The sequence below is a fragment of the Natrix helvetica genome (genome assembly GCF_964273705.1).
Source record: "Natrix helvetica genome assembly, chromosome: 5".
Taxonomy (NCBI): domain Eukaryota; kingdom Metazoa; phylum Chordata; class Lepidosauria; order Squamata; family Natricidae; genus Natrix; species Natrix helvetica.
This window is the reverse complement of record NC_138551.1, coordinates 137,352,616-137,380,093: the sequence shown is the minus strand read 5'-3', so window position 1 is coordinate 137,380,093 and position 27,478 is coordinate 137,352,616. Positions and strand designations below refer to the sequence as shown.

General features: G+C 47.1%; 1 protein-coding gene across 1 annotated transcript in view; it reads left to right on the top strand.

Annotated features, from left to right (window-relative positions):
• The window catches only part of LOC309392720 (vomeronasal type-2 receptor 26-like), a gene marked incomplete at both ends in the record, with an annotated part of 28,920 nt that extends 7,611 nt beyond the window's left edge, over positions 1-21,309 (top strand). Inside the window, 6 exons of the mRNA XM_081954147.1 lie at positions 4,192-4,986; positions 11,048-11,251; positions 11,876-12,002; positions 16,729-17,635; positions 18,142-18,215; positions 21,083-21,309. Of these exons, the coding sequence (XP_081810273.1) occupies positions 4,192-4,986; positions 11,048-11,251; positions 11,876-12,002; positions 16,729-17,635; positions 18,142-18,215; positions 21,083-21,309 (2,334 nt within the window). The remainder of the gene's footprint in view (positions 1-4,191; positions 4,987-11,047; positions 11,252-11,875; positions 12,003-16,728; positions 17,636-18,141; positions 18,216-21,082) is intronic.
• Positions 21,310-27,478: the final 6,169 nt, after the last annotated feature.

Sequence of the window (27,478 nt, the reverse complement as noted above, 5' to 3'; positions counted from 1 at the left end):
AGGCCATGGTGGGCACGGCCAGCTCCCACTGCTGCTATGCTCACTCTCCTTGGTTGCCCATGGTGAGTGCAGGAGGTCAAAGTATGTGGGTCAGAAAGAGGCCCACTCCCTCTCCTTACGAGACCTAGCTTTGTAAGCAAAGCATCCTCAATGATAGGATGGGAGACCACCAAGAGAGGTCAGGAAGAGGGGACAAGGAGATGGTAAAAGGCAACAGGGCTGTTGGTGATCGTGCTAAGGCAGGATTTACCTCACACCCTCACCTTCTCTCATTATAATCTCCTTCCTTCCCTTCTTTTTCCTTCCCTCTTCATTCTTTCTTCCCCTCTTTCCTTGTTTTTGCTTCCTTGCTCTCTTCTCCCCTTTCCGTCTTTTTGTTTGTCTTTCCTGTCCCTTCTTGGATGCTCCAATGCAAAAGGGGAAACATTCCTTGCCTTGTGATCAAATGCCACTTTTGCTAGTAGTTTGTGGCCACTGAAACGACTGAGAACAAACCAGGCTCAGTTTATTCCATGCTTGCATTTCATGGGGACAGACTACAGGACAGGAAAACTGTCAAAATGATGGCTCTGGTAGTTGATCAGAGCTCCTCTGTTTTTTATGTGCAACAGCTTTAGCATTTAAGAGCAGAGCTAAGTTAGTTGCTTTTCTATGAATACATAATGATCCTTGAAAGATCTCTTCTGTAGGGACCCTGCCATGGTCTAATTCCGACTGGAAATATAGCAAAGGAAACTATTTCCCCAATTGCTTTGTCCTTTTTTCCCCACTGGAAACAGCTGTTTGCAACCAACAAGGAGGGGATACTTTCCTGAGAGCTCAGAATTCAAGGATACCAATGTGCCCATGTCCACCACCAGATGGATTCGTAACTGGCTGACCAACCGCACTCAAAGTGTAGTTCTCAATGGAACTGCATCTACATGGAGGGAGGTATGTAGTGGAGTACCCCAAGGCTCTGTTTTGGGCCCAGTACTCTTCAACATCTTATCAATGATTTGGATGAGGGTATAAATGGGGAACTCATCAAATTTGCAGATGACACCAAGCTGGCAGGAATAGCCAACACTCCAGAAGATAGGCTAAAGATACAGAAGGATCTTGACAAACTTGAACATTGGGCACTATCTTATAAAATGAAATTCAATGGTGAAAAGAGTAAGGTTCTACATTTAGGCAACAAAAACGAAATGCACAGGTACAGTATAGGTGGTACCTTGCTCAACAGTAGTAACTGTGAAAGGGATCTTGGAGTCCTAGTGAACAACCATTTAAATATGAGCCAGCAGTGTGCAGCAGCCGCCAAAAAAGCCAACACAGTTCTAGGCTGCATCAACAGAGGGATAGAATCAAAATCACGTGAAGTGTTAATACCACTTTATAATGCCTTGGTAAGGTCACACTTGGAATACTGCACTCAGTTTTCGTCGCCACGATGTAGAAAAGATGTGGAGACTCTAGAAAGAATGCAGAGAAGAGCAACAAAGACGATTAGGGAACTGGAGACTAAAACATATGAAGAACGGTTGCAGGAACTGGGTATGTCTAGTTTAATAGAAAGAAGGACTAGGGGAGACATGATAGCAGTGTTCCAATATCTCGGGGTTGCCACAAAGAAGAGGGAGACAAACTATTTTCCAAGGCACCTGAGGGTAGAACAAGAAGCAATGGGTGGAAACTAATCAAGGAGAGAAGCAACTTAGAACTGAGGAGAAACTTCCTGACAGTTAGAACAATTAATCAGTGGAACAGCCTGCCTCCAGAAGTTGTGAATGCCCCAACACTGGAAGTCTTTAAGAAGATGTTGGATAGCCATTTGTCTGAAACGGTATAGGGTTTCCTGCCTGGGCAGGGGGTTGGACTAGAAGACCTCCAAGATCCCTTCCAACTCTGCTATTGTATTGTATCTCAGGGTGTGGAATGCCATGGTTCTGACCCCCCTTCTTCCTTTGCCCAAACACAACACGCTCCGGAACAATACTATTTTAACAGGGTTTATTACACAGACAGACAGACAGATCCTTGGCAGTAAACCACCATAACAAGGCTCACAAACACAAGACACGAAAGCAGCTATCCAGCCTGCTACGTTTCCAAGACCAAACTTCTTGCAGGATTTCTTTGTTGACTGCTGCAAAGGGTGTATGCTCAGTCAATCCTTTTATAGCCTGAAGGGGAGTCAACTTATCAGCAGCTGAGAGCCCTTACCGCCGATAACTGCGCCCTCGCTCCCTGCGTCTGTGGGCGCGGTGATAACGAGCGTCCAAGAACTCCCTGCTGATCTCTGATTCACTGTCCCATGACTCCTCCCCACTGCTCCAAGGCATGGCATCAGGAGCCCCCCTCCTTTGGCTCTCACCGCTGCTCCATGCCTCAGGTGCCTCCTGGTGGCCGACCAGACTCTCCGATCCCTGCTCAGAGTCAGAACCCTGCCCAAGATCCTCCTCATTCTCCAGAGCCGACTCATAGGGACCCTCACTCTCGGAGTCTGGTGGCAGCTGCAACGGCTCCTGCTGGGCCACAACAGGGGTCCTAGTGATAGAAGAGACCCTCAAGGCCTCCCCAAGCCACTAAGATACCTCCTGCTTCTCCCTCCCTTCCTACAACAAGGACTCACTTACTTTCCAAACCCCTGTCTCCCCTCTTGTTTCTCGGCTTCATTGCCTTTGAAGAAGGGAGAGGAGAGTTGGCTGGGAAATGCTTTTTTGCCGAGAATGGATGCTCCTGTATGCTATAATATTGTGCAGATTCAGGCACCATTCTTCTTTTGCAGAGTCAGGGATGAAGAAACTGGGGGGGGGGGGAGTGGTTACCTGCAGGTCTCCTGCTCCTCCCCTCCCCCCAACTACTTTCCACTTAGCTACCTAATGAGGCTTCTTTGTCTCAAGGAGCAGCAAATGGGGCCAGACAGAGACAGGCAATCCAAGTGTGTTTGGCAGAGAAAGCATACTTCAGCCAAGGCACCCAAACTGCTGCCAATGGTGTGGGCGACAGCAGAGCATGCAAATGGGGCCAGACAGAGACAGGGAGGGTAAGAGAGTAATCTAAGTGAGTGAGTGAGTGAGTGAGTGAGTGAGTGAGTGTGTGTGTGTGTGTGTGAGGGAAAGCGTGCTTCAGCCAGGGCACCCAAACTGGTGTGGCCGACACCTTAGCAGTGAGGCAGGGTGAGTTTGTGTACTTTCATCCCCATTCAAGCAGGGCCTCTTATTTCCCCCCCAGCACAGTTGGGACATGAAGGCTGCTGCCACCTAAGCACCATGATTGCCCCCTCCCCAGCCAGCCAGCCAGCCCCACCTGACCTGCTTCCTGCCAGCTCCTGCAAAGCCTCGCCATTCTTCTCCTCCTCTTCTTCTTCGTATGGTCGTCCTCCTCCGCCCAAGTGGCAGTGGGCTCCACAGGACAGGTTTTCATTTCTGCCCTGGGGCAGAAAACTCTGGTGGGCTGGAAGTGAGTGTGAATGGCCTGGCTCTCCAGTGCTTCCTGGGTCAGTTGGAGGCTTCCTTCGGCCTTCAAACAGTTGCAGGGCTTGTTTGGGGGTTTTTGCTTCCAGGTTGGTGCAGGAGGCTTTCCAGGGCCAAAATGGAAAAAAAAAAAACACCTGTTCTTTCTGCACCCCACTTTCTGCGCGTGCACACACACACACACTGCATACTCATGCATCCCTCGCCCTGGCCCTTGGCAATTTAAAAACCCAACACTGTTAGCAACCCACAAGGAGGGGATACTTTCCTAAGAGATCACAATTTGGGAATAACGGGGGGGAAAACCCTGCGCTTCCAATGCCCTGTTTTGGCCCTGGAAAGCCTTGTGCACTAACCTGGAAGCAAAAAAATCCCCCAACAACTGGGGGATTGTTTGAAGGCTGTTTGAAGGTTGTTTGAAGGCTGAAGGAAGCCTCCCACTTAGCCAGGAAGCACTGGGGGGGAGGGGAGGGGGGGAGGCCATTCACACTGATTTCCAGCCAGCCGGAGTTTCTTGCACAATGTGACATCCCCCCCCCCCCACTGCATACTCACACGTACCCCCACCCTGGCCCTCCACAAAGGCCCGAAAACCATCTGGTCGGCAGGAGGGGCGCCTGCATGTGGATGCTAGTGGAGCTGGTCTGGGGCGGCTGGCGGGCCAGGAGAGGACGCTCTGCATGCCACAGTTTCCCCATCACGTCTCTAATCCTTTCAATTCCTTTTCCAGATCAATTATTTAACAGCTTCAGAGGCTCTGAGTGATAAAAGCAAATTCCCCTTTTTCCACCTGATGGAGCCCAAAGAAGGATTCCATTACCCAGCAATTGTCCAGCTGCTCCTCCACTTCAGATGGACCCTCATTGGCCTCTTTGCTTCAGACACAGAAAAGGGAGAGAATTTCATGAGGACTTTTATTCCTGTGCTTCTCAGGAATGGAATTTGTGTGGTTATATCACAACTGTTCTCAAAGACTGGATATACTGCATACCTCAGGGATTCCCTCTCTAAGTGGAGACAAGTCAACGTCTTTGTTCACTTCATGGAATATGATTTCATTTGGGACAGAATTCTTCCTTTCCATTTAACACTTATGCGTCTCCCAGGACCCATTGAGGGGAAAGTCTGGATCCTCACAAATTTTGCGGGGTACACAATAAACAAGCGCAGACTTCTCAAATACCTCCATAGTATTTGGAACTTTGGTTATATGAATAAAAAAAGGCCAACAGATTCTGCCTTTAAACCCTTTTTCTTTGTGGAACTAAAGTTTCAAGATCATTATTTTCATTGTTCTCTTTCAAAGAATGTCTTTTCTGTCAAAGGCCGCAGAAGATGCACCCAGAAAGCCCCACTGGAGACCCAGTGGAAAAGGGACAGAAAAAGGGTCCAAAATGACTACCACTATTACAGTTTCGCGAAGACTCTGGTCCAGGCCCTGAATGCTGCCTATTCTTCCAGATCAAGGAGGGGAAGGAAGGAGGGAGAAAAGATGTTGGGGTCTCCAAGGCTGCAGCCATGGCAGGTATGGGGGTCCCGATATGGATCCATTAATCTTAGATCCTTTGGAGGAGGAATCCAGAGGAGAAGGAGGGGAACCATTTCAACAGATGTGGCCAATTTAATGACGCAGGGAATTAATGGTTCCAAAGAGTAGATACCATGGCATTTTTATATTTAGCACTGCTAATTAGAAAATGCGGTATTCTTTTTAAAATAAATTCCCGCATTTGTGGGTTTGTGATTAGCCTGGTGGAATTCCACCTTTCTTCCGTCCCCATTGCAGGTGGGTCTGTGTGCAGCTGGACAGGCAGCTAAGCCCCCCTATTCTCCTCCAATGAAAGGGAGCCTGGCGTGGATCTGGATGCTTTATTGGGAGAAGAGGGCAGGTGAAACTGAGGAGATGCAAAGAGTGGAAATCAAATAGAAAGATGAGATAGGCAGCATTAACTAACAGCCAGCAAAGAAGCAGGTGGAACCTCCAGGGATGCTCCGTGTGAGGGAGGGAGGCCGTCTCCGGATGACCAGGGGTCTCGGTCACAACGGCTGCTTCCGTCTTCTCCAAAGGCTAACAGAAAATGGAGTCTGGCTTCAGACCTTATAGTGAGGCTTATCTGCCCCCGGCCACTAGGTGGGGCTAGAGCAACAACAGCACAACAGTTACCGTATTTTTTGGAATATAAGACTCACCTTTTTCCCTCAAAAAAGAGGCTGAAAATCTGGGTGCATCTTATACATTGAATACAGCATTTTTTGCCTCCTGAAGCCCCGCCCCTTCACCAAAATGGCCGTGCATACCCGTATGGAGGCTTTCAGAGAGCTCCTGGAGGCTGGGGAGGGCAGTAAGCAAAAAAATGGACCATGCTTGCCCCCTCCCATCCCCCAGCAGCCCTTTATAAGCCACCATAAGGCTATGCATGCAATTTTTTTTTTACAAAAAACAGGCTTATTTTTGCAAAAAAATGGGCCATTTTTGCTCAATTTTGCCCCCCCCCCCAACCAGCAGCACTCTGCAAGCCCCCCAAGGCTATTCATGACTTTTTTAAAAAGGGGGGGCGTTTTTACAAAAATGGGCTGTTTTGGGGAGGTTTGCAGAGTGTAAAAACTTTTTCCCCCTCTTGGAAAGCTCTTTAACTGGTTGATGAGAATTACATTGATCAAGTGCTTTGCCAGCAGAAACAAAGTCTTAGGTGCTGCAGATTGTCAGCGATTTCCTTCTCCAGCACATGGATAAATACTCCTGGAAACATCTACCTATTTACCTACTCTTTCTCCCTCCCTCCCTACTGTATTTTTCTATTTCTTTTTATTTCTCTCTCTATCCCTCTACGTACCTACCTTCTTTCTCTATCCCTACCTACCTACTGTTTTTCTCTATCTCTATATCTCTCTCTATTTCTCTCTCTCTGCCTATCCCTTTATCTACCTCCCTACCTCCCTACCTAACTACTCTCTCTCTCTCCCTACCTACCTACTGTATTTCTCTCTCTTTCTCTCCCTCTACCTTCCTACCTACTTTTTTTTAAAAAAATTGCCTCTTCAAATCCTTGGTGTGTCTTATATTCCGGTGCATCTTATACTCCGAAAAATACGGTACATGTTGTGGCATGACAACCTTTATAAATTAGGAGGAGACCCTGAGACCATCTAGCCCAACCCCTCCTCTCTCCTCTTGTGACTGGGTGGGTGTGGGTTGGTGGTCATGTGACTGGGTGATCATGGTTTGGTGGTCATGTGATTGGGTGGGTGTGACTTGGTGGTCATGTAACTGGGTGGGCATGGCTTGGTGGTCATGTGATTGGGTGGGCGTGGCCAACTTTACATCACTCACGTCAATGGGTACCTTGCCTGGCCTCTCCTTGAGTCAACAAGATACAATTTCCCTGTCTATTTATTTACTACTAATGAACATCTAAAATAAACAATTTAATCCTATGTATATATGCCATATGTGTACATACATATTACAAGGTATAGTGTGTGTATAGGCACACAAAATGATACATTATCTACTTTATACATTGTATGTGCACACACACACACACACACACACACACACAGCTCTTCTAAAACGATACACATTCAACCTCACTTATTGAGTTTGGAAAAACACATCCAGAGTTCACTTTCTGCCACACATTTAACTATCACTTCTGCACATTAGAACATTACACAGGCCTTCAGATGTTCTTCCCTAGCCTGCACATGACTGTTAGAGCCAGGAGATGTCATGGATTGAGTAAAATGTGGCAAAGCTCACTTAACAATGCTCTTGCATAGCAACCAAAATGTTGGGCTCAATTGTCATAAGTCAAGGACTGTCTCTGCCTTTCTCTGCATGGCAGCCTTGTTCTAGTAAACTCCTTCCCTTTTCTGGCAATTTTCCTCTCTCTTAGAGGCACCAAAATAATCCAGAGGATGTAAGGTCTCCAGCTGGAGCAGGGGGTTGGACTAGATGGCTTCCAAGGTCCCTTCTGACCCTACTAGAGCAGGGGTTGGACTAGAAAATGACCTCCAAGATCCCTTCCAGCCCTTTCAAACATTGTTGTGCTGTTTGAAAGAGTCTTCTGAAGCCATGGTTTGTGTCCTTCCTTCCTCTCATTTTCTCTCTTTCCCTCCCTCCCTCCCTCCCTCCATGTATCTATTGACCCATCCATCCAACTAGATCTCATTCACTTCCTCCTCCCTCTCTTTCTTTCTTTCCCTTCCTTCCATAACTCCCTCTTTCTTTCTCTCTCTCCTTTTCTTTCTTTTCCTTTTCTTTCTTTTTCCTTTTCTTTCGTCTCTCACTTTCTTTCTCTCTCTTGCTACCCCTTCCTTTCCTCCTTCCAAAGCTAGGAGATCCACCTGAAACAAAAACTCGTTTGGATTAAACCGCCCATTTTACACACACACACACACACACACACACACACACACCCTCTTCCAACCAGCTCTGCGCCTCACCTCATTGTTTGATTTTAGTGGTGGGCCGGTGGCCGAAGTTCTTTCCAAGTGCCCGGCAGCATCGCTCACATCCCAGGAAAGCCCGGCTGATTAACTTACTGGGACGAACTTCGATCGGTGTCTCTTCTGCGCAGGCAAGCTTCTCTCTCTGGAGCAGGCAGAGAAGGGGGACTTGAAGGGAGAAGAGTGAGTGTGTGTGTGTGTGTGTGTGTGTGTGTGTGTGTGTGTGAGAGAGAGAGAGAGAGAGAGAGAGAGAGAGAGAGAGAGAGAGAGAGTAAGAGCGAGAGATGGGGGAAAAGGAAAAAGAAAAAGAGAGAGTGAGGAATCAGAAGCTTTTCAACTTTGTGGGCCGCCTGGGAGGAGGTGGAAATGAGGCGAGGGCCTCTCCCCATTTCCTCTGGATCTCCCTCCCTCTTCCCCAAGTTTTTCTTTCCTCCCATCCATTCTCTCCCCCACTCCTGAGAGCGAGGCGGCGCTGCTTTGCCTGGGAGTTTTCTGGGCTCTGGAAGGGGCAGTGGGGGGGGGGGGTTGGGTTCCCCAGAACTTCTTTGGGAGAAGCATCATTCTGAAATCCATGTTGGGGGGCGTGTGTGTGGGGTGTCCACTGAGGGGCTTTTAGCTGGAGGCGCCTTTGGCCAGGGGGGAAATTGGAGTGGCTCGGGTGAGCCAGGAGGGACGATTGAAATCTGTTGGCTGAGCTGGTCAATCCCCCCCCCCCAGGTGGACCTGGCTGAACTTTCCTCCCACCCTCCGGTCACCGCGGAGCTGCTGCAGCCTCTCCCCCAACACGCTGCCCACTTACGGGCCCATCCCTGCAGGATTGGGGGGGGCTTATGTTCGGGGGTAGAATTTGGCTGCAGAAACGCAAATGGGTGGGCAGCCTTGGAGGGCCTGTTCACCCTTCCCTTTTTCCTCTCAGTCCTGCAAAACCAGAAATCTCCCCCCCCCTTCAAGCAGCAACTGAGACTGTGCAGGGGGGAAGAGGGGGGGCAGGAGAAGAAGATCTGAAAGATCCCAATTCTGCAGGAAGAGCAGTTTCTGCAATGGGGAGGGGGAGGGGGTAGCCCCAGCTTCCAAAGGCCTTTCAGCCATAATTGCCATCAGAGCAGATGTTGGGGATGGAGTCAAGGAGGAAAGGGGTCCCCTGACTCTCCCTCAGAACCCCAGGAAGGAAGGATGGGAGGAAGGAAAGAAGGAAGGAAGGAAGGAAGGAAGGAAGGAAGGAAGGAAGGAAGGAAGGAAGGAAGGAAGGAAGGGGGAGGGAAAGGAAAGGAAAGGGGAAAGAAGGAAAGGATGAAAAATGGAGGGAATGGGAAGGGAAGGAAAAACGAAAAGGGAAAGGAAAGGAAAGAGGGAAAAGGTGAAGAATGGCCTCTGCTGGAGTGGTTGGGAGCAGCCTGAGGTGGGCATTCGGGAGCAGGCCAAGACGAGCAGGAGGCCACTGCAAAGGCAGGCAAACAGGCTGAGGTGCGTGGCCACATGGTCGAGGCCAGGGAGCCAAAGAGCAGCTGCAGCTATGACTGTAAGACACCAGCCAAGACCTGCGAGGCAAGTAGTGGTGGGATAGGGTGGGGCGAGGCAGAATTTTTACTACAGGTTCACTCAAGCCGGGCCGGACCGTCTGAATCCCACCACTGGCTGTATCCTCCCTTCCTCAACCGAGAGATTGTTTCAATTGGAAAAGGGGCTCCCAGACTCCTCTTGGTCTTCAGCTCTTCTCCTTGCTGTCTTTCCTCAAGGCTAAGAGCAGCTCCTTTGATCTCTTCCTTGGCTTCCTTGTCCTTCCCTGAAGTTCAGGTAGATTTTGTGCAAATTCTCCTCCAAGTGTGATGCCTGCAAGGGGACCTGGTCCTTGAGTTGGGGTCTCCCCAAACCAGAATGTTCACATCCTCAGATTCTTATGGCTGCATTTGCCTTCTTTCCATGGACATCTCCCGGCTGACTCAGATTCTGTTTCCAGTTAACTACGATTTTGAGATCATTTTCACAAACATAAATATCAAATTTGGTATCCCTCATCTTTCTTCTAGTCCATCATTAATCTTCTTATATGAGAATATATTGTTAGTCAAGTCCTAGTAGCTAAAAAGCAGATATTTTTCTACTGTGTGCTAATCATAAATATTGTTTCGGGAAACTTGATATTCCTTTATAAAATTTTATTTTATTCCAAAAGGTAAAATACAAGTTTTGGAAAACGTTTTAAATGAAGTTTCAAATAAGGCTTTTAAGTTGAAAGACTTCATATTCTTTAAATCACATCAAATTCGGTTACTTTAAGATAGTATTAATGACCATATTAATGACAACATAGAAAAATTGATGACCAATGGCAAATTGTTATCCATCACATTCAGGTTTTATGGAAATATTAAAAAGGGTTAAACATTATTTGAGTTTCATTTTGAAGACAGTTTTTATCCACTTTCATACCAACCCTCAGGTTTCCAATCACATCACAAAAATTGTTTGTGAGTCTTTTACTGAAATCCAGTTCTATCACCAGAGTTCCCATAATCTATTTAGGAAGTGTGATGATATGTGAGAATGACTTTTGGGATGAGGGGAAGAGAGGCTGCCTAGGGAAAGATCAGAGAAGAGGGGAGAATCCTGCAGCTGCATAATGGGAGAGAAAGAAACTCAGAAAGGATCCTCACTAATTTTTCAGGCTGAGAAAAGTGTTGGTGGGAGATTTGTTCTTTCAAATTTTCAAAAAAAATTTAATGTCGCATCGCAATTAATTAGAATTAGCACATCTGGAGATATTTTCCATCAGGATGACCAGGGAGAAGATTAGCCTGACAGATTTCTTCTTGATCAACCCATGCTTTCTGGGAATCTATCTGTTGTTTTCAAAAGGTTTATGGATCATCTTTTTTTTCTCTGTTCATTTTATTTGTCATCTGCTCTAGAATGTTCCCTATAATTGACCAACTGTGTCAATTATATTTTCCTTATATTTTGTCAGTATGTGATTGACAAATTTTTCTCAAACTTTTTCATTCACTTATGAAGATATTGGCAGTATTTGTATCCTATTTAACCATATTTCGAGATTAGATAATTGTAGAAGAAAGATTCAATGTGGGATAAGAAACAAAGTTTTCTGCTTTTCAAATTCCTGGATGTTCCCATTCTAGTTTCATCCCTTTCTGGAGAAGAATGAATTTTGGAATATTTCTGAGAGAAAACTGTATTTGGACCAAAATGGAGAGATAACAGCAGATCTGGGCATTGGCAGCTTCTTGGTTCTTGGTGCCAAGAGAAAGACTTTGGCGTATTTTAAAAGACAGAGACTTTCTATCAGACAAGATGCTCTTTCAGAGCTGAAGTTGCTCAATAAGGTGAGAGAAATTTTGGTGTCTTTTCTCTGTTTCCCAAAGCCTGAGGTCCCATTTCAAGTGTGCAAAGCCTAGAGTCTCCAGGGTGGTTGGCCTTCCATGCCAGTTGGTATCATCTGATTGTAGTTCTTCAACAGACGGGACCTAAGTGGAGGGGCTTTGCCATGTTTTATGGAAATCTTTCAAGATCTTTGCCATGTTTTATGGAAATCTTTCAAGAGTTTCTTTTTTCATCATATTAATTTCATAATAAAAATCTAATGGAATAAATGTTTCCTAAATCTTTTACAATAAATTTTATTATCAGTTTTAATATGAATATATCATCATATGTACATCTTTTTTCAATCCCATCCCTCCTGATTTTATTAGACTTTATTGGTAGAAAAGTACTTTATTGTAATGTTAAATGCCAAAAGCAAAAGGGAGGAACTACGTGAAGAATCTGCCAGTAGTTAGTTATACCTCCTGCATCTTCTTAGAAGAAGTCAAATATTTCATATTTACTTACATGAAGACCAGAGGCTATTTGGCTAATGTCAATGTCTATCTCTATTTTCCATGAATGTTGACTACTAACACATTTTATTTGGCAATCCTCATTTTTCTGTTCAGTCCCTGCCTCAGTCCCTGCCTCAGTCCAAATGTGTGGAAAATTGTCATCCTGGATTTGTCAAGAGGGCTCGAGAAGGAGAGCCAGTTTGCTGCTATGACTGCGTTCCTTGTCCGGAGGGGACCTTCTCCACTCAGGAAGGTGGGTCACATTGAGGAAAATGGGAGGCTTTGTGGAAGTGGATCCATCCAGAACATTTTCATGGAAGTGCAAGTTAAAAGTTGGATTGAAGTTCACCAGTTTTTTTTTAACCTGCACAATTTCTTATCTAAAAGGAAGTAAATCAAAAAGACTTTGAAGGAGGGGCTGGGAGGAGATGGGAGGAGGGGGTGGCAGACTGGGCAAGCTTTACTAGCAACAGAGGAAACATCTCCGCTGCTGATGGATTCAGAGTCCAGACATCACAGGGTTCATTCCAAATTCTCTGTCTGCCTCTTGCAGAGTTTATTCTTTTTATACAGTTTTCACAAGCAAAGCAAAGAGCATATAGCAACAGCATCTTATTGGTGCATTCTCCTTGTCAATCTCTTAAGAACATCCCAGCCAGGATAGAGTCTTACATATCTAGATGATGTCTGGCACTGCTAATTAGGTGAGCTCATAGGAATCTGAGGTAACCAGCTACTGAGATCATGGCAGTGTGCTGCGCATGGCTGTACGTAACCTTTCCTCCATTCCTACACCCTGCTTTTTAGTCTGGATATGTGCTGCTAAGTTCACCTTTCTAGGAAGATCTGAATTCTTTGAAACTTGATGAATTGTATTAGGTCCACCTTCTGAAAGACCTTGCAATTCACTGTATATTGGATTCCCCCCTTGAGGGTCACTGAGAAGGTGTCACTGGTCCATAATGTGGTGCTGTGGATAGTTATGGGAGGGGGACTCATTACACAAATATTCTGCCTGTCATGTAGATCAATCAATCAGTAGAGAGCTGGAAGGGACCTTGGAGGTTTTCTAGTCATATCCCCTGCTCAAGCAGGAGACCCGATACCATTTCAGACAAGTGACTGTCCAGTCTCTCCTTAAAAACCTCCAATGTTGAAGCATCCACAGCTTCTGAAGGCCAGCTGTTCCACTGGTTAATTGTCCTCACTGTTAGGAAATTTCTCCTGAATTCCAGCTTACTTCCAGATGTTATAAGATACTGTAGATTTCATCTAAGTCCAGTATATTAACTGCCATGTGGCAGGACACAAGATGTTTGCCTAAAAAGATTATACGATTCATTATTAACCTCTAATAATGTAGCTTCCTATAAGTTACATTCAGTGGTGGGTTTCAAAATTTTTGGGAACCTACTCTGTGGATATGGCCTCCTTTGTGGGAGTGGCTTGCTGGCCATGTGACTGGGTGGGAGTGGCTTGCCAGCCGTGTGACCAGGTGGGAGTGGCTTGCTGGCCATGTGACTGGGTGGGAGTGGCTTGCCAGCCATGTGACCAGGTAGGAGTGGCTTGCCGGTCATGTGACCGGGTGGGAGTGGCCAAGACGATGTCACTGAATTCTTGCCCCAATCGATGATCTACAAAAACAAGATATAAAAAAGGAAATTTATTATTTTGTGCACTTACTACTTAAATAAGATTAAAATAAGTACACAAAACAATAAAAGAGCTACTTACAGAAGGTAAGTAGCTACTACTTACTACTTGTATTTCAAAGGGAATACAATACATATTTAATTTTACACATGTTAGCAGCTGCTGGAATTGTGTTTGCACAACAGTGGAAAAACAAAGTTATGAAAATGAATAAATATTAGAATGTGCAGGAATGAATAAATTGACAATTAAAATCAAGAAGGCTTCGAATACCTTTTCATGTGGGATTTGTTTTATCAATTGCTAACTAACAGAAACAGCAATTAGAAATCTAAAAGTATGAAAGAAAACACCAATTATGTAAGGAAAGGTCACTAAAATGTATAAGGAAATATTATTAGTACTTGATCATTATTAATGTGTAGATAACTGCAGGACATTACACACCCACACACACAAACTATGACAGTGCCAGGAAAATACCAAAAAACCAACAATTTCCCCCCAAAAGACTGCAGATGAAACCAGTTTTTTTCCCTAACCCGAAGGACAGGAAAGACAAAGCCTCTGGAATAAAAACCATCAAGGCATTGTAGGAAATTATAAAGGGCAGTGCCAGGAAGCTCACAGAAGCAGCAACCACCTCACAATTACCTAAACAACCAGGTATCACACAGAAACACACAAAATCTGGCAAAGCTGCCTTGCACCAACCTGGCCTGCCCATAGAAAAGAAGCCACTTTGAGACACATAAACCATGCACCAACCTGTACACTTAAAAGCAACATATTGCATCACAAATAAAACATTTGCAAAAAGGAATAACATTTCTTGTAATAAACATTCTATAAAAACAATAAATAAATAAAAATTCCTTAAAATTAATTTTTAAAAAAGATATTCTACACACAATAAATTAAAATAAAATCATTACAAATATTCTATACATAATAAATTAAAATAAAACCATTAAAAATATTCTATACACAATAAATAAAATTTGAGATTGTGGAGATGTAATTCTAAGGCTGGTCATTGTGGAAGGTCCTGATGAGGAGATCGTGATGACCACGAGGCAGGAGGCATATTAATTTAATAAATGAAGAAATAAATGCCCTGTGGTCTTGATGGTTTGCTTGCAGATATTTTATTGTCATTGGTGTGATATACCTAGCTGGGTCATGAAATGTCTGCAAGAAAACCACCAAGCTCGGGGAACACCAAGGACCCCACTGTCGTCTCCCTCCCCCCCCTTCCTCCTCTCAATATATCCCACTCTTTCTAGCACTGATGATGCTACCTAGTTTGGTAATGAAATGTCTGTAAGAAAACCACCAAGCTCAGAAAGCAGCAAGGATCCCACTTTCCCCCACCTCCTCTTTCTCCCTCTCTTTTTCCTTTTTGTCCTTTCTCCTCCTTCCCCCCCACACCCCACTCCCTTCTAGCACTGATGATGTTACCTACTTTGGTAATGAAATGTCTGTAAGAAAACCACCAAGCTCAGAAAGCAGCAAGGATCCCACTATCCTCCACCTCCACCTCCTCTTTCTCCTTCTCTTTCTCCTTTTTGTCCTATCTTTCTCCTTTAAATGGCAGAGAGAAGCCGAACTCTGCCGCCCCCATTCACAGGAGCTGCGGCTCCCTTTATGCCCCCCCCGCACCCTCCCTGAGAGTCAAAGCTCCTGAAAGGGACAGGCAGGCTGCCACAGCTCCACTGAGAAGACATTTCTGAGAAGAGAAACTTCCCCTGTCCAGCTGCGCCCGTGCGATCGGAGCAACCATGCAGCTCACCTCACTGGCTGTCTCCCTGGTGACGGGCCGGCGGTTGCCGGTGCTCCATCAGCTCGGGTGTAGCCCAACTGGAGAAGTTTCTCTTCTCAAAAATGTCTTCTCAGTGGAGCTGTGGCAGCCTGCCTGCCCCTTTCAGGAGCTCCACTGAGAAGACATTTCTGAGAAGAGAAACTTCTCCGGTGCGGCTGTGCCCGTGCGATTGGAGCAACCACGCGGCTCACCTCACTGGCTGTCTCCCTGGCGACGGGCTGGCGGTTGCCGGTGCTCCATCAGCTCGGGTGTAGCCCAACTGGAGAAGTTTCTCTACTCAGAAATGTCTTCTCAGTGGAGCTGTGGCAGCCTGCCTGTCCCTTTCAAATGCTTCGACCCCTGGGAGGGAGGGTGCAGGGGGGCGTAACTCCAACCTCACACACACACACACACACACACACACACACACGTTGCCCAGTAACCCTAACCTTCGAGCTCTTATCCGCGTTCTCCTTGGCTCTTCATGACTGCAATAGATGACCAGAATCGACGTTTGTGGTTAGGGTTTCCAGCCCCCACCGTTTCTGGTCTATTGCCGAGGAGAGCGCGGAGAAGAGCGTGAAGGTTCTTGGCGCTCCGGGAAGCCGCGAAAGTGGCTGGGAGAGGCGCGCGGCTTGGTTTAGCCTCCCTGGACATTGCAGCAGCAGCCCCAAGTGCGCCAATCTGGCCATTTTTTGCATTGGGGCATGTTGCAAGAGGGGGGGAGTGAAGACCTTTTCCAGCTGGCACAAAGGAGTTCCCCTGACTTGCTTTAGTGAGCACGTGCCCGCACCTCCACCACCAACAATCCGGAAAAGGTCTTTACTCCCTCTCTCTTGCAGCACGCCCCGATGCAAAAAAACACCAAGGCCTTGCAAGGTCCCCGAACGTGGACCGTCCGCGCCACGTAAGCTCCCGCCGCCGTCCCCACCCCAGCGCTTTCTGGCGGCCATGTGGCCCTGTGCTATAAGCGAGCCCGGGATCCTTGCAAGGCCGCAGAAGGTCACCGGACTCGCTTATAGTACAGGGCCACAGCAGCCCCCCCCCCCCCATGCTAAGTTGCAGCTTACTTACCTCATCGGAGTCGGCAGACAGCAATAGAGCGCCAAACAGGAAAAAAGGTAAGTGGGTTTAGATAGGGTTCTTAGAGGCGGGCGGGGCGATTGGTGAGGTAGCCAATCAGTGAGCGGTCGGCTGGGCTAGGATAGTGCAGATGGGCGGGAGGAGTGAGCAATGGAGCGGCTTCTGGACGGGCGGGGGCAAGCGACCGAGTGAGTGACAGGGCCGGGGCAGGAACTTACTTCCGGGTCCATTGACCAACCTGTTCGCCTGAACTGGTGCGGACCGGCAGAAACCCACCACGGGTTACATTACACATTACACCAGAAATAATTAACACCCTAGGACTTTCCTCAACTTCATATACCTAGCTACTTTTAAAAAAAAAATTACATCCTTCTTATGCTAGTTTTAACGAAAAATAAAAGGACAGAATTTTAAAGAAAAATGATTTTTGGTTTCTCAGATGCAGAAAAATGCACCAAGTGTCCAGATGATAAATATCCAAATGTGGACAGAGTCCAATGTATCCCCAAAGTTGTAACCTTCCTGTCTTTTGAAGAACATCTGGGCATCATCCTGGTCTCTTTTGCACTACTCTTGTTCCTAACCACAGGCCTTGCTTTAATCATCTTCATTAAACACCGAGAAACGGCCATTGTCAAAGCCAACAACCGGGACCTCTCCTACATCCTCCTTTTCTCCCTCCTGCTTTGCTTCTTGTCTCCTTCTCTCTTCATTGGTCAACCAAGGAAAGCCACCTGCCTTCTCCGACAAACGGTTTTCAGCATCATCTTCTCAGTTGCCATTTCTTCTCTCTTGGCCAAAACCATCACGGTGGTGCTGGCTTTCCTGGCCACAAAACCAGGAAACCAAGTGAAGAGATGGCTGGGGAAGAGCTTGGCCAACTCCATCATCCTTTCTTCTTCTGCTGTCCAAATTATCATCTGCTCCATCTGGCTGGGAGTTTCTCCCCCCTTCCCTGACTCTGACCTCCACTCCCAGCCTGGAGAAATCATCCTGCAATGCAACGAAGGAGCCGTTGTCATGTTCTACATCACCCTCAGCTACATGGGCTTCCTGGCTACCATCTGCTTCACGGTGGCTTTCCTGGCCAGGAATCTGCCTGGGGCCTTCAACGAAGCCAAGCTGATCACCTTCAGCATGCTGGTCTTCAGCAGTGACTGGGTGACTTTTGTGCCCACCTACCTGAGCACCAAAGGGAAATACATGGTGGCTGTTCAGGTCTTCTCCATCCTGGCCTCCAGTGCTGGTCTGCTGGGCTGCATCTTCATCCCCAAGTGCTACATTATCCTTCTGAGGCCAGACCTGAACACAAAGGAGCATCTCACAGCCAGAAGAAATGTGGAAATGTGAGACAGAAGAATTTCAACTTCAAATATTCTCCATATGTGAGTGGGGCAATGATTTTAGTCAAATAAATAAAGAGTGCCTGGAAGATTATGAGGAAACCAATTTCTTGGAGGAATGAGAATGTGTTAGCAAGATTGAAATAAAGAGTTAATGGACATGCAACCTTCATACCCTCGTTTCTTAATTCATTTTATGCAAAATCCTGTGGCAACGGAACTGATATATTTCTTTTTATTTAAACAATATCTCTTTCTTGAGGAAAGTAACAGTGGGTGGACATGAAGGTACGCTGATGCATGCTAATTATGAATATTCATAAATATACATACTGATGGTTATCATTTTCTTTTTCTTTGCAGAAATGTATAAATATGAGTGCATCTTCTTATCTGTGGAATCTGTCCTGCTTTTTACTGGAGGGAAATTCCTCTAGTGGACACTGAACAAATAATAACTCCAGTTAGCCTGGATTATTGGGTTTTTAGGTCCTGTGTTTCTGTGTTAGGTCCACAGAAACAGGGGTGGGATTCACAATCTTCAATCTGCAACCAGGGACAAAAGCTGGATCAGCCCTAGAGGGTGAGTGTTGTGAGATTGATCCCATATGACCTTTCCTGATGCCACATAAAACCACCGTTTAGGAGAGTGTGTGAGGCCACAGTCTGTGTCTTAGATTCTGTTGTAGCTGGGGAGGTTTGTGGAGGGTTTGTGGTCCTTTGCACCCCAATTCTCAGCCAACCTGGCCTGGCTGCGACCTCAGCTGAGTGATGACCGGAGGTGTCCAGGAAGCCAAGTGGGATTTGGCTTTGGGGTGGCGGTCAATGTGACCTTCCTGTGTGGAAGAATGGAGAGTGGCTGGAGGCTCTGTCCAAACTCCCTTTTTCCTATGGTCTGAATGGAGGAATTCAGCTGATCCTAGGCAGGGAGGGAAGTGGATGATGGGACTCAGGCAGGCTCTGATTGGGGAAGAGAATCTTTCCCAAAGAAACAGAGAAACCCACTGGGGCCCAGGGCTGGGAGGCGGTCTGGGGACCCCCACAGCCAGAGAAAGAAAGGGAGTGAAATTGGAGGGGATGATTTAAAAAACTCTTCCTCCTGGGTGGGAAGAGAAACAGCCCCAGATTTGAATCCAAGGACCACAATAATCAGCACAGGGAAGGAAAAGGGGAGGCCGGCCAGGAAGACCCTCCAACTCCTGAGACGGACCGAGATCGGACAGATCATGATCTGAAGGGGAAACTTCATAATCTCTAGGAGAAAAGCAAGGGGGAGACTTCTCCACTCTGGGGGTCTCTCAGGGGGATCCACAGGGGCTCCTGATGGTTTTGGAAACACCTGTGGGGAACTCCGTGTCTGGCTGAATGTCTGAGGCAGTGGACAGAGTCAGACTCAGCAGTCATCCTGTGCCCAGGGAAAGGGACAAAGACACAGGACACCTTTCAGGAGAGGGGAGAGGGTCACAGGGTGGGATTCCTATTGGCTTGAGATTGGTCAGTCTGGGTGCAAATGGAGGCTTTAAAAATCCACTCTGTCATCCAGCTCTTCCCTTGATCTGCTGGTCTGTCCAACTTTTGGGCAGACAAGAGAGACAAGAGGCTCTGGCCTTTTTGCCTCCAGGAGGGGTCCGGAGGAGAGTGGGGGGGGAAGTGAGGGACCCCCAATCATGCAGAGTCTTCTGGCTGTAAACTGAGGATGGGCAAAGACCCCATTGGAGAAGAAGCTGCATGGAGCTCTGAGGGGGAAGGTCAGGGGCTGGAGAGGGAGAGGGCAGAGAGGAGGGGGAGCCTCGGGGTATTTGTTTATTTTTCACGTTTCTGAAGTGCCCAAGTGAGTTACCCACTTTGTGAGAAAATCAACTAGACTGCAGACAACAAAATCACATATACACATACATTCTCTCTCTCTCTCTCTCTCTCTCTCTCTCACACACACACACACACACACACACAGAATTAGCACAACAGAAAGTGGCCATACAGGCAACTGGACTCTTTCACATTCATACAATAAGCTTATTCACAGGGGAAAGAAACTGACAGATTTTTGGATAATTTTGATAAATTGGCTGAAATGGAGAATTTTTGATCATTGCAAAATAAAAGTTTGGATTTTTGGGGGAGGGAAGAACATACAGTAAAATAGAGCTGGGCTTCTGGCAATGTTGGGCACAACCTTTGGGTGAGAATTGTCCCTGCAATTCACCAGCTGGTTTTTAAGAGTGGAGACATTTATTTTTCCTTGTAATTTGGTCAAGAAGCAAAATTAGTCCTCTTAAGAGACCTGGAAGAAACACCAGGGCTCTCTTGAAAATCAGGATGCGTTTTCCACCGTAAATCACTGCAAAAGCTTCCAAGCAAAGCTGGCTTAAGATTAAAAATGAAACTAAAATTTTAAAAAAAATCAGAGTTCTCTTTTTGTGAACTAATTTGCTGTTACTGTATATACACTTTGTAGTATATAGTTAATGTAAGTTATATACTCTTTGTACTATATGCTGTATGTGCTTTATATTGATAAGACCAGGCCTGGAATCCTACATCCAGCTTTGGTTACCAGGATTCAAAGAAGGTGTTGAGAGTCCAGAAAGTGTCCAGAGAGGAGCAAGAAAGAGGAGGGCGGATCTGGAGGCTGAATCCCATGGTGAACCATGGCAGGAACTGAGAATCTATTCTAGGCTAATGAAGAGAAGGATGGGAAGGAACAGAAGGGGGTTGAGCTCTTCTCCAAAGCACCCGAAGGCAGGAGAAGCAGAACAGGTGGAAACTAATCCAGGAGAGATTCAATCTAGAATTAAGGAGAAATTTCCTGACAGGGAGAACAATTAACCCGTGGAAGGGCCTCCCTCCAGAAGCTCTGGGGGCTCCATCCCTGGAGGCTTTAAGAAGAGACGGGACAGTCATTGGACCAATTCTGTTATTATTCTTTTACCTTAGAAGGCTGAAATCTGAAGCCAGCAAAGCTGAAAAATAAACAGATAAATAATATCATGCCATTAAACACCTAAATAATGATTTATTTTAATCGATCTGTCTCCCTGTCAATTGGATTCCAAACGAAACATGTTTTCTTCCAGCAGAGAAGAAAAGAGGAGGAATTCCTGGGTCTCTGCAGGATTGTGATGGATTCCATGCAAAGACAGGCAGGGAGCTTTTTCTCTTGCATTCTTCATGTTTAGGCCTTTGCTTGTTTCTCTGAATAAAAGTGTATCCCAAACGCTGTTTTTCTTTGGCATTTTCGCTGGGATTCCACTCAAGAGGGAACTCCTCAAATTGCAAAAGCCCCAATTCTCCTGCCTTGCTCTATGGATGTTTGAAAGGCGTTAAGAAAGGGGGTGGAACTGGGGTCCTCCCCTCCCTTTCCCTCCCCCCCTTTCCTCTAATCAATATTTCTCTTTAATATCTTTTTTGACTTTTTTTGGCTTTCCGGGCTCCTGGTCCTCTGGGCAGCCTCTCTGAGCTCCGTTCCCGCCTCCCACCCGCCCTCGGGGCTGCCCCGGAGCCCCGCCAAGAAGCCCGGCGGGAGCGCAGGGGGCGGGAGGGCCGTGGAGTTGGGGGCGCCTGGACGGCCTTCCGCCCAGCCCAATTGCGGGGATAGTGGGCAGCTCTGTGCCTCTTGCCTCCCGGGCTACGTCGGGGCTCCGTTTCCAGAGGCTGTGGGGAACCTCGCCGAGTAGCCAGGCAAAGAGACCCCCGATGGGCAGGCGAGGGAGAAGCCCGCAGCCGAGGGGAAGGGCGTCTTGGGGGAGGGGACGAGAGCCGACTTGGGATCCCCTGGCGGGGCGGCAGCCTCACTCGGCGCTTCCCCGCAAGAAGCAACCAGGCAGCAGGGAGACGGGTCTGCTGAGATGGGGGATTGGGGTGCGTGGAGGCAGAGCAAGGCGGCTAGAAAGTGGTTCTCGGGAGGAGCGGATCGACTCTCACCAGACTCCAGCTGTTCCTCTCCCTTCGAGGCTGCGCTGCCTCAGGCTGGGGCCAAACGGAGCCTGGCTTGGCGCTTCTATGCCGGCGGTTGGGGAAGGTCCAGAGCAGCGGCGGTGCCAGGGACAGGTTGCAGCTCTCTGAAGGGGGGGAGGGCGGGAGAGAAGCGGATCTTCTCCTGGCCTCTGGGAAGAGTCCACAGCCCCCCCTTTTTTTTACCTGCGCCCAGGTGAGGTTAGAAGAACGCCGGCATCACTGCGGAGCTTTCAATGCAGCTGCAGAGTTGAGCTCTCTACATTCTCCAGCCTCCCACCCGCGCAGGATGCGCCCCGCTCCGACGGCAATCAAGTGATCCCCCGTGCATTTCTCCCCCCCCCCTTAGCCTAGAGAAACAGGCTTCCTTCTAGTGACCTCATCAAAGCACAAACCCCTCCGAACAGGGCAGGGGTCTCTAAATAACGGGGGAGGGGGGGCTCAGAATCCCGCGGTGGAAAGTGCTTCAGGGTGGCGGGACTGCTGTGGGGAGGGTCTCCAGCTGGGTCTCACCAGAGACAATGTTGGAAGGAAGGGGAGGACCTGGAGGTGCCCACCCTCCCTGGCTGGGGAGAAGCAGGGAAGTTAAGGGCCCACAGCGCAACAGCCGCTGGGAAAGGCAGAGGCAGAAAGGGGGCTTTTCTCTCCTGGGGAGGGGGGGGAGTTCGGCTGACTCTCCTCTGGCTTCTCAGCAGGCAGCTGCCCGGGAGAAGGATCACTGCCCTAGGAGTGCTGTGTTGCACGAAGACCGGGGAAGGGATTAATTGGGGGGAGGGGGAGAAAGTCGGGGCGCTCTTTTAGAAGGGTGGGGGACAGTGGAGACCTCAAATCTACAGCTGATGAAAAGCTCCAGGTGATGCTGGTGCTCTTGTAAGCTTACCTGGACGCAGGTAACAAAAGGAGGGACTTTGACACCTTTGCCCCCCCCCCCAAGAGAACCTCCTCTTCCCTCCCGAGCGCCCCCTCCCTTCCAAGAGCTTCCAACTTTGCGCTATTGCTGCCGCTGCTGTTGGCCTCTCCTTTCCCCGGCCGTTTCTCTCCAGCCCAACAGCTGCGATCCCGAAGGGAGAGAAATTCATCCCCGGAGCCCTGCGGAGGCCGATCCGCTCCTCCCGAGAACGGCTTCCCCGCCGCCCTCCTTCGCCGGTGCCCGCCTGCCTCACCTTGCAGACGTCTGCGGGGACTCCCCCCCCCCGCAAACCCCGCGTGGGCTCAGACCTCCGGAGGCGGCCCGCCAGTCCACCCAGGATGCCCCTCCCGCTCTCAGATCTAGGGGGGAGGAACGCTCGCCCACCCTCTGCCACTCTCCTCGACGGAGCCCTGAGGAGGCTCAGGAGGGAAGGGGCGCAGGAAGCTGGGAGGAAGCCCAACCGGGCGCCCACCTGCTCCGCTCCTCACTCGCACGGCCAGCCCCAGGGGAGGAAGGCAAGGCCGCGGTCGGGAGATGGCGTTGGCCGAGGTGGGTGCGAGGGAGCGGGGCAGGCGAGGGGCGGGCACCACGGCTGTCTGTTTCGGCGAGGCGAGAGGGGAGCAAGGGCAGAAAGCAGCTTTCCTCTGTAGGAAGTGAGAAGTTGTGCCTGGTGACAATTGTTGTTAGTTGCGAAGTCATGTCCGACCCATTGCGACCCCATAGATCACGTTCCTCCAGGCCTTCCTGTCCTTTCCCTCTGGGGTCCATTGAAGCTCACGCCGACGGCTTCCTTGACTCCATCCAGCCGCCTCCTTCTCTGTCTGAACTGAAAGTTCAGTTCTGGGGAAACACCCGTTGCATGTTGGGCAAAGTCTCTTCCTTCTGCTTATGGGAGAACCAGAGGCCTCTCTGAGCTCATTGAGAATCTGAGACTGACCTCGGTCTGATCCATCAGAGCTTTTCTTACCCCCTGAAAATGGAATTTGCAAAGGGATTCGATTCACAATTAATAGCCATTCTGAAACCTAAAAATTGGTTTCTAATTAATCAGCAAACTCCGTGGTTGGAGGTCCCCTTTCTCTGGGCATCTTCTCCAGCCCTTCACAGACAAGACAAGCTTGGAAAAGGAACCGTAAAATGCTTTAGGTACAAGTGGTAGAGTGGAAAATTAAAGGACCTGAATATAGTCAGATATTGCTCTGTTATTTCTTGAATAAGGAAAGAAAAAAAATACAGAGCTAGAAAATGACCCCAAAGTGAAATCCCAGACAATCCCTGTTGTGATCCACACTTTCTCTAGAGTCGGTTTCATCAGGACATCAAGAAGGAACCATTGAATAGTTGTGCAGATTTGCCTCCCCAGCGGAGAGCAGGTGAAACCCTGCATTTCACACCATTTGGGGATTTCATGGATTCTCACAGAGATTATCGCACAGCATGACTGGAGCTTCTTTCCCACAGCTTCCATCTTGCCATTTTTCCTCCTCTGGGTTTTTTCTCACACACAGACACTTTTTGGCTCTGTCAGTAAGAAAAACTACTCCAATTATTTTTATAAGGCATCAGGTTCATTGGCTGCTGCTGAACATCAAATTCTCCTGAATGACCTTCACAGAGTTCTCTTTATTAAGATTTATTGAGTTGAAAGAGAAGGGGATTAAACAAACATAGACATATATTCTTCTTGGATTACTGCATACTATCTAAGTAGAAAAAAAATAATATTTTCTTTCAAATAAAAGAAAACTTAGCAATTCTTCCAATATCATAATGGCGTTATATCTCATGTTTTTACATTTGTTCTGGCTGTGAGATGCTCCTTTGTGTTCAGGTCTGGCCTCAGAAGGATAATGTAGCACTTGGGGATGAAGATGCAGCCCAGCAGACCAGCACTGGAGGCCAGGATGGAGAAGACCTGAACAGCCACCATGTATTTCCCTTTGGTGCTCAGGTAGGTGGGCACAAAAGTCACCCAGACACTGCAGAAGACCAGCATGCTGAAGGTGATCAGCTTGGCTTCGTTGAAGGCCCCAGGCAGATTCCTGGCCAGGAAAGCCACCGTGAAGCAGATGGCAGCCAGGAAGCCCATGTAGCTGAGGGTGACGTAGAACATGACAACAGCCCCTTCGTTGCATTGCAGGATGATCTCTCCAGGCTGGGAGTGGAGGTCAGAGTCAGGGAAGGGGGGAGAAATTCCAAGCCAGATGCAGCAGATGATAATTTGGACAGCAGAAGAAGAAAGGATGATGGAGTTGGCCAAGCTCTTCCCCAGCCATCTCTTCACTCGGTTTCCTGGTTTTGTGGCCAGGAAAGCCAGCACCACCGTGATGGTTTTGGCCAAGAGAGAAGAAATGGCAACTGAGAAGATGATGCTGAAAACCGTTTGTCGGAGAAGGCAGGTGGCTTTCCTTGGTTGACCAATGAAGAGAGAAGAAGACAAGAAGCAAAGCAGGAGGGAGACCAGGAGGATGTAGGAGAGGTCCCGGTTGTTGGCTTTGACAAGGGGAGTTTCTCGGTATTTAATGAAGGTGACTAAGACAAGGCTTGTGGTTAAGTAGAAGAGTAGGGCAAAAGAGGCCAGGATGATGCCCAGATGTTCTTCATAAGACAGAAATGTTATAACTTTGGGGATACATTGGACTCGTTTGTCATTTGGATATTTATCATCCGAACACTTGGTGCATTTTTCTATATCTGAGGGGGAAAAACATATTCCCTTACTATTCTCTCCTTTTACCTTTTAAGAAATACCTTATTTGGACAACAAGTGATACCAGGAGGATTGTCCAGGACCTCCAGTGAGAGAAGATAAGAAGTATAAGACTTTTTTTTTAAAAAAAATCATTTTTTGTTTAATCGTCTATGAAAGTGAGAGAAGAATTGGGACCCGAATAATTTCCTGTGTGATGTTCAGAACAAAACTTTATTATTTGATGTATGTAATGAATCAGTTCCACTTCCTTTCCTCCAGTCTCACCCACCTTTCTGAGTGGAGAAGGTCCCCTCCGGACAAGGAACGCAGTCATAGCAGCAAACAGGCTCTCCTTCTCGAGCCCTCTTGACAAATCCAGGATGACAACTTTCCACACATTTGGACTGAGGCAGGGACTGAGCAGAAAAAAAAGGAATGGCAAAGAAAATGTGTTAGGACTTACCATCCATGGAAAATGGAGGTAGATGTGGACATTACCCAAGTAGTCTCTAGGATTCACTAAGGAAAATCTGAAATCTCTTAAGTGATTCAAAATAATTTTAGGAGATGCAATTACTGCATATTCTTCACTTAATTCCTCCCTTTGGCATGTGGCATATCATATAGCAATAAAGACGTTTCTATTTAATAAAATCTGAGTGGATGGAATTTGAGGAAAGATTGAAGCAGTAAGTGAAAGCCAGTACTTCCTCATCATGGCCTGTGATGAAGAAAGAAACTTCTGACCAGTACGATCTGGAAAGTTTTTTTTCCTGGAGTATATAAAGCATTTCAAAGCTTCTCTCGCTTGAAAGTAATCTAAAACTATCTTGAACTTAAAATACAAAGGAAATATTCCTTAGAAATTAGGACTGCCAATTTTAATGGAGATGTTCTTTGTTGATTTGCATATTTAGTTCTTCAATTTTTGTGTCTATCATACTGGAGAAATCAGACCAGAACTGACTCCCTAGTTGCTAGAACTGGAGTGAGATGAGATGGAGATGAGTTCATGAGAAAGTGTCCCTCAAAAAGGATCCTCTTACAAGCCAAAGGCCAAATCTAGCATTTCTTTTCAATTTCTCCCTTGTAACTTCATAGATGAGGAATGGCTTTCCTTTGGATCAAAGTATTGTTTCAGTGCTTCAGTTGTTTGGGCTAGGGTACATCAGAGGAGACATGGTGATTTAATGTGAACTGAAAACCTTGGATCTCCTTCCTAGGAGCATAAGGCGTATTGCTCTATGTATTGGGGTGTGTGTGTGAAAGGGAGACATGGATAACTCTGACCACGTCTGGTCTGTGGAAGAACATCCTAGACTATGAACTTGTCCTTTCATGAACAATTTCTCCAAGCAGGACAAGATGAAACTTCTTCACAATGGAACCCAAAGGACCTCCATCCAATCATGATTTAATTTTACCTGTCCAAACCTAAATTCAGGCACTGGTCAACTGATTTGCCTTCTTCTTTGCTATTTGTGTACAAGAAGCAGACAAAGCTAAAGCAATTAGCTACACACTCTCCAGCCCTTCTGGGTTTCTGATGGAGATACTGAATTGTAGATGCTACAAAATGGAATACCACTGAAACCTCCCAAGCAGCCTAAGAAAACTATCAGGTTTCTACTCCCCACATTCAATTGAACCTGAAGGTCAACCACCATGGGGACAAGGCTGAGCTCACTTGAAATGGGACCTCGGGGTTTGGAAAACAGGGAAAAGACACCATAATTTCACCCACCTTGTTGAGCAGCCTAAGCTGTGTAAGAGTATCTTGTCTGATAATAAGTCTCCGTCTTTCAATAATCCCCAGAATCTCTTGCCTGGCATCCTCCTTTGGGAGAACCAAGAAGCCCTGAATGGTCAGATCTGCTGCTACTTCTCCATTTTGGTCCAAGTAGAGTTTAAAGTGGGAAAGATTGCAAAACACATTCTTGTCCAGGAAGGGATGAAACTAGTATTGAAACATCCAAGAATTTGAAATGCAGAAAACTGTTTCTTGTCACAGTTTTGAATATTTCTTCTACAATTTTCTATTTTTCAAATATGCTTAGTTAGGAGAACATTCTCTTCATAAGCAAAGAAAAAATGTTCAGCAAGATTTGTCAATCATATACTGAGAAGATATATATTGGGAAAACATAATTGACACAATTGGTCAATTATAGTGAACCTTTTAGAGCAAGTGACAAATAAAATGAATAACTGATAAAAAGAGATTATGAATAATCTCAATCTCAACCTCATTGGAAACAACAGGTTGATCATCAGAAAGGTGGAATAGTCA